General features: G+C 34.3%; 1 protein-coding gene across 3 annotated transcripts; it reads left to right on the top strand.

Annotated features, from left to right (window-relative positions):
- The first annotated feature begins 1,810 nt into the window (after positions 1-1,810).
- LOC111920523 (beta-glucosidase 11) lies at positions 1,811-12,459 on the top strand. Of its 3 annotated transcripts, XM_052767540.1 has the most exons (13): positions 1,811-2,124; positions 2,242-2,305; positions 3,003-3,058; positions 3,296-3,371; positions 3,468-3,539; positions 3,784-3,871; positions 4,005-4,263; positions 4,675-4,790; positions 5,079-5,293; positions 6,342-6,370; positions 11,630-11,717; positions 11,807-11,897; positions 12,079-12,459. In XM_052767540.1, exons 1-13 carry the CDS (start codon positions 1,975-1,977, stop codon positions 12,302-12,304), a joined length of 1,530 nt encoding a protein of 509 aa, XP_052623500.1. In that variant the 5' UTR covers positions 1,811-1,974; the 3' UTR covers positions 12,305-12,459. The 3 variants fall into 3 exon arrangements, with proteins under 3 accessions (XP_052623500.1, XP_052623501.1, XP_052623502.1); XM_052767541.1 differs by lacking the exon at positions 3,784-3,871 and having other exon boundaries at positions 1,812-2,124; positions 4,103-4,263; XM_052767542.1 differs by lacking the exon at positions 1,811-2,124 and having other exon boundaries at positions 2,227-2,305; positions 3,264-3,371.
- Positions 12,460-16,974: the final 4,515 nt, after the last annotated feature.

Raw genomic sequence — 16,974 nt, 5'->3', positions numbered from 1 at the left:
AGGTCAATCCTAGGAATGAATGAATGACGGGTAGTTGAATTCTTAGGGTAAAATCCTAAGAAATAAAGAAGATAATGGGGATGGGTAATTGGGTTGATTGTTTGATGGTTGAATATAATAATTATATTATTATGGGTTGAAAACCCTATATGCTCATCAGACTCCCAAGCCTGACCCACTCAGTTTTCTTTGTATCACATGTATCGATACGAAGATATATTTCACAGAGAGATTAAAGGAGATGTAAAATCTTTAGTGTAAATAATGTAAGTTCCGTTTATGCTTATGTGTCTGTATCGGAACATGACATCCCGAGATTTTGTTATATAATGAAAATACATTTGTTTAAATAAATACTTTGATAATTTTTATCATATTTTGTTTTGGGAACAAATTCTGCAACTGTTTTCTTTAAAAGATTACTCTTATTTTAAAAACAAAGCATAAACAAATCGGTCTTTTCTGGCCGAGAAATTGGGGATGTCACAGTAACTGATGGACTTATGATTGTTTTTTTTTTGGAAAGGGAACTTCCCTAACGAGGGTTTCCGGGCCAGCTTTCGCGCACCGACTAATCCCCCGCTGCAAACATGAGGCTTTGCCTCATGCCCTGGAGTCACTGCAGGCGAACCTCCATGGCCACAAGGGCTTAGTAGTGCCAGGATTTGAACATGGGTCAATAGGTTATCCACCATATCTTCCACATGCCTTAATGAAGTATATGAAGAATATGATATCAATAAAGAAAATGGCGGTGGTGAAGGGTATGTGGTGGTTCGGCAGGTGGAAGTTAACGATGGTGATGGTGTTTTGTAGTGGTTGTAATGGAGAAATAAGGGTGGTAATTTTGGTCTAGTGATGGTAGTGGTGATGGTGGACAGTTGTGGTAATGGTGGTGGTAATGGTAGACACGGAGTAGGGTAGTGTGGGGGTATGACTATGATGTGTGTGTGTGAGAGAGAGAGTAAGAGAGAGAGGGCGAGACCCTTTTAGATTAAATTATTATATTATATTATATTTTCTTTTCTTTTTTATTTCATAAATAGTTCTTATGGTAGTGAAATGATGAAATTGCCCTTTAGTTAACGAACAAAAGATGATGAATCAGCAATAAGGAAAGTAGGAAACGCGATTAGTAGAGGACGAAGGAAGCACGATTAGTAATTGGTCGGATGATGTTGATCCTCTGATACGTGTACATCGATGACTATCCCATGAAATTCAATATCAAATTTTAAGAAATGTTGAACTATGTGATAGTGAAGTGCATCACGCACTACGACATGATTTAATGGAAGATATTTGGAAATGTTTTTTACGAGACAACGATCAAAATTAATATTTAATTTCATCAAGTGTGACTCACATAATAGAGTAGTATTATATCTCTAGAATGAGGTAAATTGGAAACATTAATATATATATATATATATATATATATATATATATATATATATATATATATATATATATATATATATATATATATATATATATATATATATAATTTCATATGATTGTTTTTTATTGTATGCTCGTAGGTTTTTAAATAAAAAAAAAAATCATGTAATAGCCCACTTTCTTAATGTGATTCATTATCTGATTTTGTTTACTTTTACGCATAGACCCATTTCTTTTTTCTAAGACTTTTGGAGTTATAAAATCATATATTACGTATATATTCAATACATATAGATTAATAAAATTCTATAAAAACTAATTTATGATATTTATTTAAAGATTAAAAGACTTTTCTTCTTTTTCCCATGGCAATATCTATTAGATGCCAATGTGTCATCTAATGACTGTAGAGTTGTATCATTCTCAGTTCCATTGTTAGGATGCTCTAAGACCGACGTGGCATCTCCATTTATCGTCCAATCATAATATGTGGTTATGATATCTCTTCAAAATTTATCCAGAACACAGACAGCGTCATTTGCCTGCTAAGATAGTCGATTCATCACTTGCGATATGCCGAAATATTTTTTCCGTCTTCTTGCTCTTGCTCTTGTTCTGGTGATTGGAAATGTAGGATTCTTGGCATTCGGTGTGGCTGATGAATATGGAAGAGATGATTTTCCCGCTGAATTCGTTTTTGGTTCCGGAACTTCCGCTTATCAGGCATCTGCTCTTAATTAATTCATAACTTCGATCGATTGAAGTTTGAAGTGTGTGTAAATGAATATTAATCAATTTGGAGGTAGGTAACTGTGTATGTCTATATATATATGTTATAAGGTTGAAGGAGCAGCGCTGGAAGATGGAAGGAGTTTCAGCATTTGGGACGCCTACGCTCATTCAGGTAATAAAAATTAATACTCATGTGTCGACTACTCTTCCGTTGGATTTTCCGGTCAATCTCAAAATTGGGTTGGATCGATGGTTTCCTCCATCTGTACTGAATTTAATTAGGGGCGTTCGGTTGTACGTGTTCAGTATATATTAAATACAAGCATAAGATAACCATTTGATTTGAGTTAAAGTTAAGACTCAAGAGTCAAGAGTCGTATCCTAGTATATGGACGCATTCCAAAGAAAATTTATAAATATTAATGCCATTTACACCTAATTTAATAATTTCTGGTTACATCCACGCACTTCATTTGGGCATCTAAATTCCTTTCCATCTTCAATATAGAAATTAAGTCTGTACATCTAGCTCCAAACCAAGTGTCCTGTATCTTGGATGATCCATATTAAAATCTTTAGTGCAGCTTTATTGATGGAGGGCAATATGAAGTTGTGGAGTTTAGCTAGGGTTTCTTGAAAATTCCTACACTTTTTATAGCCAAGGGATAAACATTAATTGACTGGATATATGCTTGTAATTGACTCTATCTGTTCAGAACGTATCTAATCTAATTTGAATGATATAGCTAGCTTGAGGATTTTCCTAAGATGATTATATATATATATATATATATATATATATATATATATATATATATATATATATATATATATATATATATATATATATATATATATCATGGATCCAGGCTTCTGCGATGGAGCAAATGGAGACATAGCATGTGATGGGTACCATAAATACAAGGTACACACCACATCTCATCTTAATTTATGATGGCATATGTAAGACCTCAGTCCAGAACAGCCTAATACAACATGTTTAAGCAGATGCTGACTAATTCATACGTACAAGGTTTAATTAATGTTTTACATTACAAGTCAAAATAGTAGAATTAATGCTAGAAATTGACGTCGGTGCTTGTGAATGTAACTTTAATAGTTTCCTTTAGTTGAATTTGACTGCAGCACGCGGATGTTGCAGGAAGACATTAAACTTATGGTAGACACAGGTTTGGAAGCATTTAGATTTTCCATTTCTTGGTCCAGACTCATCCCGAGTATGTTTCACTTATTAATTTATGCATCGAAGATCAATATATAATCACAAAACTTGGGTGACTCTTTCTTATTATGCATAGTCTTATTTTATGCAGACGGAAGAGGATCCGTCAATGAAAAGGGCTTACAATTTTACAACGATTTCATCAACAGGCTCATCGCCCATGGTTAGACTGATGACATAAGTAATTAACTCATTTATTTAGAATTGTTTTTTTCAAATAAATATGTCAATGCAAGTTAAATTGTGTAACCAAACAAACAATGCCAAGCTAAACAAGGCTGAGTTATTCGTTTATGACCCAACAAAATGCAAATGCTGATTATATATATATATATATATATATATATATATATATATATATATATATATATATATATATATATATATATATATATATAATTATGCAGGAATACAACCACATGTTACATTAAATCATATAGATCTACCGCTGATACTTGAAGATGAATATGGAGGATGGCTTAGTAGAAAATCAGTGTACCTACGTTAAATATTTGTAACTAAAACTGTGGTTCCATATATATATGACCGACGCCGACCACCTTGTGTTATAATTAATTAATTAAGGCGCATGATAATATTGAACATGTAATTAAAATTATTAATGCAGGAAAGATTTTGTTGCATTTGCTGATGTATGCTTCAGGGAATTTGGTGATCGGGTTTTGCATTGGACTACCTTTAATGAAGCCAATTTATATGCTTTAGGTGGGTATGATACGGGTAGTTCACCTCCTGGACGTTGTTCTTCCCCATTTGGGTATATTAACTGTAGCAGAGGTGACTCTACTCATGAGCCATACCTTGTAGCTCACCATTTTCTTCTCGCACATGCATCAACTGTCAGACTCTACCGTGAAAAATACAAGGTAAATTCACCTCTGCATGGCCCTTCCATTCCATGATTTGCATTTAATTTGTTTGAAGCTTTAATTTCATCAGGTTCATGCATGAAATTCCGTACTCTATTATGCATGTAATCTAATACACCCCTCTACTAATACGCCCTCTATGTACGTATTATATTCACAATTTCAACTGTACTCTATTAACCTTTTTCTAGTAGTGATGCTGGCTAGCTATATATGAAAAATTATTTACCACAATTGACACTTGATGGAATTGATCATCCTAACATGATCTATATCAATATCATCTTTTGCCAAAAATAATACTAATAAAGAAACATGCATCCACTACTTGTTTGGCTAAATACATATATAAAGAAAGAAACATTTACTGGCTACTTGTTGGCTAAATATCAGTGATGATCGATGCAGGCCATGCAGTATGGTTCTGTTGGAATAAATCTCTTAGCCTTTTGGTTTGAACCTTATACAAATACAATACAAGATGTCAAAGCTACCCAAAGAGCCAATGACTTCTATTTGGGTTGGTGAGTTCCTACGTACTACATAAAGTTTAACCAAAAGCTGCTATACGCTTGCTAAAATGGGCAATATATATATGATTACACATTAGGCGACTTAAACACATTTCATTGTTTTGTTAAGTCATTTAAGACTAAATATATCCCATATTGGCCCATTAATTTTTGGCAAATGGGTCGAAATTACCACTTATACCAAAAGCTATTATTAGAAATTCGCAATTTGTAGATAAATTGTGTTGGTCTTTGAATGGAACTTCTGCTTTGAAATTTGTTTCATGAATCCTACTTCAGGTTTTTGAATCCCTTGGTGAAGGGAGACTACCCAGAAACAGTGAAGAAGAGTGCAGGGAACCGAATTCCAACTTTTACCAAACTCGAATCACAGAAAATCAAGGGTTCATTTGACTTCTTAGGCATAAACCACTATACCACATTATACATCAAGGACAACCCCAATGATCTTGAAACCGATACCAGGGACGTTTATGCAGACATGGCGCTTATATGTATGTATCTAGCTACTTCATCATAGAAAATCACAAAAATGACCCAAAAAGGTAATATTAATGCATAACACAAAATGACCACCTTTTCAATATCTATCATGAAGTGATCACCTATTTTGCGAAAATTCGTGAAGTAGTTTTTTTCTGACATCATATTTTGTGAACTTTATTTTGTTTTCGCAAAAAATACATAATTTTCATTTTGCAAAAAAATTCTCAAAATTGGGTAACATAGGTATTTATTTATAATGTAAACAAAAATAGGTTTAGTGAAACAGTTTTGTTTGTCTTTCAAGCATTCGATTCTCATGAGGTGCAATGTTCAAGGAACTTGAAAATATGTGGAAAAAGGTCGTCTTTAAAAGGACTCGAATATGGAACCTCATGGCTTGAAAGCCAAACTTCTTAACCAGTTTTGTGTAGATACAAAGAAATATATCTCTTATTCAACTTCCTTAATTTCTTTTATTTCGCAAGATGACGTCATTATGTGAACTACAATGTAATTTTTTTATAGAAAAATAAATTTTATTTTCACAAATTAAAGAAGTATTTATTTGAAATGTAAACAAAAGTAGGTGCAACAAAATGGTGAAGGTGTTTGGCTATCAAATACCTTAATAATTTTGCTAGACCTAATATTGTTTATAAGAAATACTTATATTATCAAATTTCGTGAAACTTCTATTATTTCATGAAAAGGTAAAGTTCGTGAAATATGATGTCAAAAAATGCTATTTCACGAATTAGCAAACTCTTTCACAAAATAGGTGGCTATTTGGTAATAATTAAATTTTGAAAAATTGGCCATATGGTGTTATGATCTTACCTTTGTGGTCATTTTTGTGATTAATACATTCGTTTAACTATTGCATTGTTGTCTCGTTTGATATATGAAAGTAATTAAATTAGATCACCCCGATAATTGCACATGTCTTCCTCTTGGAAGCAACCAAAATTGGCACTTAAATTTTCAACAAGTACTCTATAGTCTGTAGATAAAACTAATACTAACATCATGTGTGCATTTCTCTGCTTTGGATTGCAGACAGTGGAATTGAATTCCCAATAACCGAGGTACGTCAAATTTAATGTTTGATCATGTGTTGTTATTCTTTTCTTATTATTATTTCCCTATATCCTCCTCTAGTACTTGTAAGGTATCAACTTGATGATACCTTGGTGCCTAAGGAAGAAATTAGAATAACAAGGAAAGAAACAGGGATATAGAACAAAACAAAAGGAAAAGAGACTACTTACTAAACAAGACTTTTTATCACTGGAAAACTTAATGAGTTAAACTATATTTTATAATATTAGTTAAGATCTTTTAATACCATTTAGTGACCACAACACAATGAGTGAGAAGGTAAACGGGCAACAAGGTGGGGCACTAAACCTTTTTTTTATGATAAAGTCAATTCTTTTGAAGACTACATCCATAGATCTAGGAAACATAACATTGCTTAAACTAACATCCTAAACTAACACAAATATGGCCTAGAATGAAAGTTTCCAAAAATGCTCCTGAAGGCTTATTTCTTGAATTACACCAACATTTTCCCTCCTAATTCAAGAACAGAGATGTTCTTTACTCTTAATAGACTTCTCGTCTCTTCAAACTTCACTATAGCCATAGATTTTGTGAGTATATCAGCCCATTGTTCAGCAGTTCCCACATGTTGCACGATGTTATCGTTCTCAACCGGTTCATGTATGAAGTGGTATCTCATGTCTATATGCTTTCTTCTTCCATGGAACACCAGGTTTGTCATACAGTTCCAAAGCTGATTTGCTGTTAACATACAACACTATATGGCTGATTATTCTTCTATTTAACTCTCTTAACATTCTTTGTATCTAAACTCCTTGACATGTGACACTCGTAGCTGCCATAAATTTTTCTTCACATGATCAAAGTACCACGCTTTGTTACTTCTGTGAGGCCCATGTAACAAGGTTTTCATTAAGATAAAATGATATACTTGATGTGCTTCTCCCTTCAATCACAACTCTAGCTAAATCGTTATTTGTATAGTCGATGACAGTGTCTTCTTCACAACTTCTTACATACTCCAAACCATACGTGGTTGTTCCCTTTATGTACCAAATATGTTTCATGACTAGTAAGTGCTATGAAGTTGGCATTTCCTTAAAGCAACTCACAATTCCAACCGAAAACTCGATGTTTTTTTGGGTATGTGTCAGATATCTTAATCCCCCAGTAATACAATCCCCTAATAATACTTCTTTATAAAGTGGGATCAACAATTTCTCCTTATTAATCTTTACTTAACTTTAGTCTTGGCTCCATTGGGTACTTGCATGGACTACACCTAATTATACTTGATTTTTCAAGTACGGATTTTACATAAGTTGTTTGTTTTAAGATGATTCCCTCCTTATGTTGACTTACCTCAATCCCAAGGTGGTACGATAACAACCCAAGGTCACTTATATCAGACTCGTTGCTCATTTGTTGTTTGAACAACTTTACATCATCACCATGATTTCTAGTGACAATTAGATCATCTACATATATTCTAACTATTAGTGGATTTCGGTTTTTCTTCCTTGTGTAAACGACATACTCTTGTAGACATCTTACAAAACCTAAATCTTTTAGAAATTTGTCTAGTCGTGAGTTCCAAGCTCTAGGAGCTTGTCATAATCCATACAACGCCTTATGTTGACTCACCTCAATCCCAAGGTGGAACGATAACAACCCAAGGTCACTTATATCAAATTCGTTGCTCATTTGTTGTTTGAAAAACTTTACATCATCACCATGATTTCTAGTGACAATTAGATCATCCACATATATTCTAACTATTAGTGGATTTCGGTTTTTCTTCCTTGTGTAAACGACATACTCTTGTAGACATCTTACAAAACCTAAATCTTTTAGAAATTTGTCTAGCCGTGAGTTCCAAGCTCTAGGAGCTTGTCACAATCCGTACAACGCCTTTGATAATTTGTACACCAACTTTGGCTTGTATTTCTTCATAAAACCCTCTCGTTGAGTTACATAAACCCCTTCCTCTAATTCTTCATTAAGAAAGGCTGATTATACATCAATATGATGTACACTCCAACTGTTCTTAGCTGCCAAAGCAAGTAGAATACGCATAGTGTCTATTCTAGCCACAGGTGCAAAAACTTCATTGAAATCAACCCCATGTTTTTGCACAAAACCCTTTGCAACTAACCTTGCCTTGTGCTTCAAGATATTTCCATTTGGATCTCTTTTTATCTTGAAGTCCCACTTGAGGCCAATGAGTTTTCTCCCTTTTGGCAACTCTAGCAACTTTCAAGTTTTGTTTTTCTCAATTACACTTAGCTCACTCTTCATTGATTCTTCCCATTCAACAATTCCTTTTTCCGTTGAGTAAGATGTTGGTTCCTTGTCATCATTTAGGAACAAAAATTCACTATAATCTTCATATATATCAACCAAGGTGCGAATTTGAGTGGAGCATGGTTTAATTGTAGACGAGGTCGAGCTAATTGCACTTGTTGTATGGGAAGATTCAGGACTTAATGAAATATTATGAGGGTTTTCAAGTACACCATTATCCTAATTTGTATTGTCTTCATTTGAGTTCTCTCCATGCTACTCGCTATCACCAGGGGTGTTTGTGTTCATCGAGATGTAATATATCGAAGGTGAAGATTTCATTTGATGTTGTTTTGAACTTTGTTGCTTGCCCCTATTCCCATGGTTTATTTTCTTCGAAAATCACATCTCTACTTACTATAACGTTTCATACCTTTTTCTAACCCCTAGTGAACTAGCTTTTTGCTATAAACTTCTAATTGACTCAAATGCCTTCCGGTTACTCGCATGTGTGCAATGCAACCAAAAACTCTTACATGATCAATTCGTGGTTTTCTTCCGGTCCATGCTTCATATGGTGTACTATATTTGAGAGCTTTAATGGTTGGTTACACGATTGAGAATGTAGATGGTACGAGTCACCGCCTCACCCCATAACACATCAGGCACTTTCAAGCTTTTCAAACTACTTTTGGCCATCTCTACAATCACGCGATTTCGTCTTTGCAGGACCCATTCTGTTGTGGAGAGTAGGGTGTTGTATAGTGCATGTTATGCCACTTTCCTTGCAATAAAACGGTTTGGAAGAAACTCACCTTCTCGATCTGTACGAAGTGTTAAAATCTTCTCACTGGTTTCCACTTTGACTATTGCTTTAAATTATTTAAATACTTGCAAGGCTTTATCCTTACTTTTCATTAAATATGACATCAACTAGCAACATGAAGTACTTGTTCCCTGCTCCTGCTGGTGTGGGTGGCGAGATGGGACCACAAAGATCCCCATGCACGAGTTCAAGTCTTCTTTTTGCTCTCTAAAGGTTGTTTGCGTGGGATATATTTTTCGTGTTTGTTTTCCAGCCAGACATCCTTCACACGGCTGGTGGGGTTATTGATCTTAGGTAATCCCTCCCCAATATTTGCGTTACACATGTGTTTAAGGGACGAGAAACTTACATGGCCCAAGCGATTATGCCATAACCATGTTGGGTCTATTGTTTAGCCAAGTAGACACATAGATTCTTCTTCATCAAACAAGTTTTTGTACTGGCGATATTTAGATTGCAAGACTTTCATTAACAACCTACAGTTTTCATCGAGAACCCACATGTAAGAACCATACATAACGATTCTATCACCATTTTGAACCAACTGTCCTAAGCTAATAATGTTGTTGCATACTCTTGATATAAAATATACTTCCTTGAGTTCTCAATGTTCACCCTTCTTGTATTTAAAAATGATAGAACCCCTTCCTTCGATTCAAACTCTAGTCTCATCTCCAAATTTGACAAAAACTTTAGCTGAGCTATCAAGTTTTCAAAATTTTCTTTCACCCGTCATGTGGTTGCTAGCCCATTTGTCAAGGCACCATACTTTTGATTGGTTAGATACTTCTTCCCTCTGTCTTAAGGTCGAATTTACTTAATTTTTATCCTTTTAGCATGTCTTCATCTTTAACATCTTCATTATGCAATGCTACAAGTAACAAGGCTGGTTTGGCATCACTGGCACCCCGGTTTAGATTTGCTTCTTGATTCCTTTCTTTTCGTGGGTTCTTCCATTCGGAAACATAATGCTTGTATTCTTAGCAGTTATAGCATTGTATCTTACTTTTGTCGTGGTTTTGAGTTCGATTTTGCCCATGACTTCCTTTGTTCTGGTGATTTCCACCTCTTCCATGACCTGAGTTGTTGCAACTTCCTCTTCCACGACCTTTTCCTTGTCCCCCGCGATTACTCGAATTACCCCGTTGCTTGTTTCTTGACTCTTGCCCGTTTTTTTGCTTCTTGTTTATTTCTGACCATTCTTCACGGGTTAAGAGCTATTTCTTTTCGTCTGCTTCTTGATGTACTTAAATGCGCACTTCATGTGCTTTGAGTCTACCAACCACGTTTTCAATAGTCATTGTATCAAGATCAACAAATTGATCAATGGTTGATGCAATTTGAACAAACTTAGAGGGCACGACTCATAGAATCTTCTTGACTACGTATGCTTCATTGATGGTGTCACCTAATGTTTGGATGTTGCTCACGATATTGTTGATTTTTGCTGAAAAATCATCAACCGTCCCAGATTCTTTCATGCTAAGAATCTCGAATTCAGCCTTTAGTGATTGAAAAATCATATACATAGTCTTGAGTGTTTCCCAACCGAGTCATGGAAGATTTCCACCTCTTCCATGACCTGAGTTTGATTTTGCCCATGACTTCATTATACAATAGGCTTTACTCTGGGATAGCTTGATAAATAGTTGTCATGGCCATCTTATCCTTCTTGACACCAACCGGGTTCTGGGGGACTTTTTTGGCTCAATCGTATCCCAAACTTCCTGTGCTTGCATGAAGACTTTCATCTTAATCGTCTCTGCAACGTAGTTGTAGTTGGTTCCAGTCAAGACATGATATTGCATCTTCAGTCCTTCCATGGGTGAGAATGTGATCGATCGACTTTTACTGTGATACCAAGTGTAAGGTATCAACTTGAGGATACCTTGGTGCCTAAGGAAGAAATCAGAACAACAAGGAAAGAAACAAGGGAATAGAACAAAACGAGAGGAAAAGAGATTACTTACTAAACAAGATTTTTATTGCTGGAAAACTTAATGAAAAATAACTAAAACATTGCCCTTATTTATACTAATAAAAATAGCATTCTAAACTAACACACAAATACTGCCTAAAAGGAAAGTTTCCAAAAATGCCCCTGAAGGTTTATTTCCTGAATTATGCCAACAGTACTAAATCTCTTATTTTTATTTTTGTTTTTAAATCTTAGTTCCCCGTGATTCCAATTGGTCTGGAAAAGCTCCTTAACCATCTCAAGGAAGAATATAGGAATCCTCCTATCTACATCCATGAAAATGGTATACATCGAACATATTAATTAGTACTTCAAATATAAATATGAGTGTATGGTATATGGACATGTATATCTTGTTCTAACTTCTGATAGGGCAAGTACAAGCACGTAATGGAACATTGATGGACACCCCAAGGGTAGAGTACTTGCATGCGTATATTGGTGCTGTGTTGAGTGCACTAAGGTATGCCTCTGCTTGAATTAACCTATGAAGGAAAGGGCACGTACACATGCATGGATGATGCTACTTAATTTCTACTCAATAATCCTTATTAAAAAGTTTCACCTTTAAAGAGCTTTATATATACATGCAGATGATTAATGCTCATCTGTTCTGGTTCTTTTGGTCTATGACATGGTAACAGGAATGGATCAAACACGAAGGGTTATTTTGTCTGGTCCTTCTTTGATCTCCTTGAGATGGTGGGTGGCTATAATTATGGTTATGGTCTGTACTATGTTGACCTTGATGACAAGGAGTTGACACGATATCCTAAGCTTTCTGCACACTGGTATGCCAATTTTTTGAAAGGAAACAACATCAATGTCATAATTCCAAAGGTGAAGCTAAAAGACTCTTTTTCTAATTAACATGATTAGCTTTTGGCTTAAGTACTAATATTGTTGTGACGCTCATTTTTCATCATCATAACCACGTATGTATAAGTGGTGCTACGATGTTGGAGTTGGACCATACTTCACTACATTTCTACAATATGAATAACATGTAATTTGTTTAGAGGGAACCACATGGACACCCTATGATTAGTTGATAGTTTCAATATTTTCCAGTTAATATATATATATATATATATATATATATATATATATATATATATATATATATATATATATATATATATATATATATATATATATATATATATATTTCTGAAAACCTACTTTATTTTGTCTTTTTTCTTTTTTTTGTGATTTAATATATTTTACTACGTATTTTGTTCTATTATTAAATCCATTCTATTTTGAAACAAAATTTCCACCTCGACCAGCGTGACTTTATAGTATAGCAGGTTACCGTGACGAGGTGACAGTCTTTTTCACTAAGACGGGTAGGTATGGGCAACACGAGTACGCGTTATTCCGACGTGGCAATCTAATAACGGCGGTATAACCTGCCGAACACCGCGCCCGGCTTGCGTTTTTAGCCGTTATGATATAAGGCGTTACGATGGTAACACGTGACAACGGGAGGATTTCTATGCAAATTAACTCCAACGGATATATTTTTGATTTTTCAACCGTTGTAAAACGGTCAAAGAAGTAAAAAAAAAAAAATAATAATAATAATAGATTTTAGTCTTTTTACAACTACATATATACATATACATCAACCTTTATCTTTTATACAAACCTTTTTACTTTCAAATCTTCAAAAAAAATCTCTTTTCCATACTATGGATCAAAACCCCAACACTCCTCCTCCAAATAGAAATACACCTCCGCTTGTTGGTTTTGCACAATACGAGATGTACGCGAACATTCTCAACACACAAGACAACTTTTTTAATCTCGTCTCACCACCACCACAAGTCACTACAAACCTTCCACAAAACATTTTCAACCCATTTGATACAATTCAAAAAAATACCACACAACCACAACCCACCCAATAAACTGTACCCGAGAAGTAAGCGGGGGGAGCAGAAAATAAAAAGCGGCCCAAAAAGGGAGATCGCGAAGGAAAGGGAAAGCGGTTGCGGTGGAGCAATCGGAAGACGAACCTCCAACATGGTGGACCGCGGACGATAAGTACGCATTGGCGGTGGCTTGGTGCAGAACATCAAAAAATCCAACGCAAGGAAACGACATGCGAAGAGTTGCCTTTTGGGAAGCCGTGATCGGGAAATTTCGTAGCCTTTTGAATAAAGATGAAAATTACCGCAATCACGACATGTTCAGTAGCAAATGGACTCAAATAAGCAAGAAGTGCACCAAGTTCAATTCCACCTACAACAAGCTTTCCTCGAACAAGCAAAGTGGTGCGACCGATTTTGACGTTTATAAAGCAGCGAAGGAGCAATATCATGTGGAGATCGGTCATGTTTTTTAGCACGAAAAAATTTGGAAGATTGTGAAGGAAGAACCAAAGTGGAATAAAACCGACATATTAACGGAACAACAATCGAAGAGGTTGCGTGGCTCGGGTTCGGTCGATGTTTCGGACGCACGCACGAACATCGACCTCAATGCGGACACGGATGAGATACCGGACAACTTGAACGACATTGAAGAGATCTCCCCTCCTCGGCGACCAATAGGCCGCGACAAAGCGAGACGTGCTTAACGGCATGCGGATGAAACCAAAAGTAGACGACGAGAGCAAGCCGAAATGAAAAAAAATTGACGAGCACAACGAAATCTCGCGTAAAAGATATGATTTGCAACGGAAATATTTTGAGTTCTTGCGTCGTGAAGCCGAGGACGATCGTATTGCGAAAGATTAAACAATTCTTCAAACTAGCGAGGATAATTTGTCACCGAGACGGTTGGAGACACTCTGAAAAATGAAGGTGAAGATTGAGTAGAAATATTTAGACGAATATTAGTGTTTCTTTTCGTTGTAATGTTTCTTTTTGCTATTTTTTTCGGTATATTTTTTTTTTCGTTGGAATGTCATTTTATGTTTTTTCGTTGTAATGTAGTTTTTAATTAGTATTTAATTTAATTATGTGTCATTTAATTTATATGTTTTTTAAAAATTATTATGACATAAATTAAAAAAATAAAACAAAATAGAAAAATGGGAATTACAAACATAAAAAAAAAATAAAAAAAAATAGTGTTATTACATGTTATTTGGTGTTATTTGGTGTTGTTCATTTCTACCTTTGGTATTATAACACTCATTTATGACTAGGATGATGATGTGACACCTTTTGAGTGTAATAACATATAATAACATGTTGCCCCACACCCATGCCAACAACTTTATCTATTTTGACAACAATGACAACTTTTTGTTTTCATCTTTGTAAAGGTGACATCTTTTTTTTTTTCAGAAACAAATTGTTAAATGTGATATTTTTGTATATTGTATTTTGTATTTTTTTCATTTTTTTCATTTTTTTGTACTTTTTTTTTGTTAAACTAGAAAAATGAAAACCATAATGTGTATCTTGTGTTTGTGGTTGTTAGCACCAAAAACCAATGCCACATACCATAGGCAACATTGCTCCATGAATTCTCTCGGTTTCATAAGTTATCTGGATGATTGTTGGCACTAGATTCCCACAATTAATTACCCAATAGCACTATTAAAAGATATAGTTGTTATTGTAAGTGCCATAACTTTAAACATGCCTATTTATTTAAATGTGAAGTACATATGATGACTGAAGTTCGTTTAAATTTGTTTGTTTTTGAGGCTACATGGGAAGGTTTCAGCCTGCAATTCATATTTAACGGTGCTGAAAGATGGAGATCAAAAAGAAGAATGTGATGTTATTTGTTTTGGGATGAGTCTCGCGCTAAAAAAATATGTTAATGATGAATTATCTAAAATCCTACATATCTTAATTTAAATTATAGAAAAAACCCACATAATATTAAATATTTTCGCAAACAATAATATTAAATATTTTGTATCAACAAATGACCTTAGTTTTAAAACTTATCATAAAAACTATTTATTTTGGCAAAAAAGCATGCTAGTTCCTTGTAATCACTTTTTCCGACTTCATATATCATGAACAAGGTTATAACGCGTGAAAATCACGTTCGGTATGTTTAAATTATTATATATATAGACAAAAGAAAATGTCGAAAAACATAGGTTTTGAAAATTTTTGTTTAAAACATTGAAAGTTTTATTGGGATAGATTAAAATTTGGGAGATTTTATAGGATTTTTAAAATATTTCGAAATTGTTATTAGGATATGAATTTTTATTTTCAAATTTTGAATTGAAGTTGATTTGTTACCAAAAAATTATAGAAATCATAGAAAAGTGTCACATACTCACGTGTCAAAAAGACATACTAGAAAAAGAACATGTGACATTTTTATGTTTCGTTTATTATGATAGGTATCAATGTTACTTTCCTCCTTGAAGTCAGTGTTTTATGTTTAAGTCTTGTCTTTCGGACATAAATGAAATTAAAAACAATTTTAAAATAGAATAAATTTGCCATCTCAAAAAAAATATATATCACGAATAATAATCTTTTCATTAAAATGACATATTTTTTCTGCTAAAAATCTACTATGATATCATGTCGTGAAAATTGTATGGCATGAATATTTTCTTAAAATTTAAGCAAAATGAGGCATAATAAAATTAGTTACAATTTTGGTTTCTCAAGAGCATATATGGTGCAAGTCCCTTTAAAAACTACAGTATGCGTTTACATATGTTTCTTAAATTTTGTAAATAAAAACAAACTAACTTTAACTTGAAACCTATCGACTTCTCCTAAAGCCAAACATAGTTGAAAGAGAATTAATGTAGCAAAACCGCAATTTTTGTATTCACGATTTTTTGAAGGAAAAAGCACCGCAACAATATGTTTTGTGAACTTTTTATGATCAAATATAAAAATTTCAGGATACATCAAGTCGTGGACAGTAGAATCACAGAGTATCCATGGTGAAAAGTAATAATTTTGTGATGTAAGTGGAATTTTAATGATTAGTTCCAAAAGCAATGAGAGGATTATTGATATATACATTCTATTTTTTCAAACATATGCATCAACAAATCAAACATCAAATTACAAAAGAATTGAATTGTATTTGCATGGTTTGATTTTATGCCAACCATTAAGTATGGATAGAGGCCTTTCCCTTTTCCCTTTTGTTTTCTTTTTTTTTTTTTTTTTTTTTGGAAACGGCAACTTTTATAAAAAGAACCGACTAGCGAAGGAACAAACCAACAGAACCCTTTTGTTTTCCTATCCTTTTAATTCCTATTTTGTCTGCTCTTAATTAGAATTAGCTAGAATGATTTGAATTCCTTTTTTCATGATTGCGTTCCATTAATTCTTGGAACCAGAGGAGACGAGAGGCATCGATCCTTATTATTTATTCCTCAAGTACAAAATGTAGATTTACAAACGTCAAGAACAAGGTCCACAGCAAACAAAGCTTCACCAGATCACCGGCGATTGGGTTTATCCGGGCAAACATCCGAGAACAAGAGAAAATGGTAAGCATATGGCCGAAGCTCACACCCAGCCCCATTTGAGTCGGACCCACCTTGAAAAAGATGGAGTCCCAGGCCAAGCCGAGTCCAAGCTGAGCCA

Source organism: Lactuca sativa, chromosome 9, assembly GCF_002870075.4.
Source record: "Lactuca sativa cultivar Salinas chromosome 9, Lsat_Salinas_v11, whole genome shotgun sequence".
Classification (NCBI taxonomy): Eukaryota; Viridiplantae; Streptophyta; class Magnoliopsida; order Asterales; family Asteraceae; genus Lactuca; species Lactuca sativa.
Note: the sequence above shows the minus strand (reverse complement) of the source record. Positions and strands in the feature narration are given on the sequence as shown.

Bases quoted from the DNA above. Each gene is read 5' to 3' on its own strand.
- LOC111920523 (XM_052767540.1), top strand. From the start codon at position 1,975: ATGCCGAAATATTTTTTCCGTCTTCTTGCTCTTGCTCTTGTTCTGGTG. The intron at 3,059-3,295 runs GTACACACCACA...CGGATGTTGCAG, and splicing joins ATGGGTACCATAAATACAAG to GAAGACATTAAACTTATGGT. The intron at 6,371-11,629 runs GTACGTCAAATT...TTTAAATCTTAG, and splicing joins TTGAATTCCCAATAACCGAG to TTCCCCGTGATTCCAATTGG.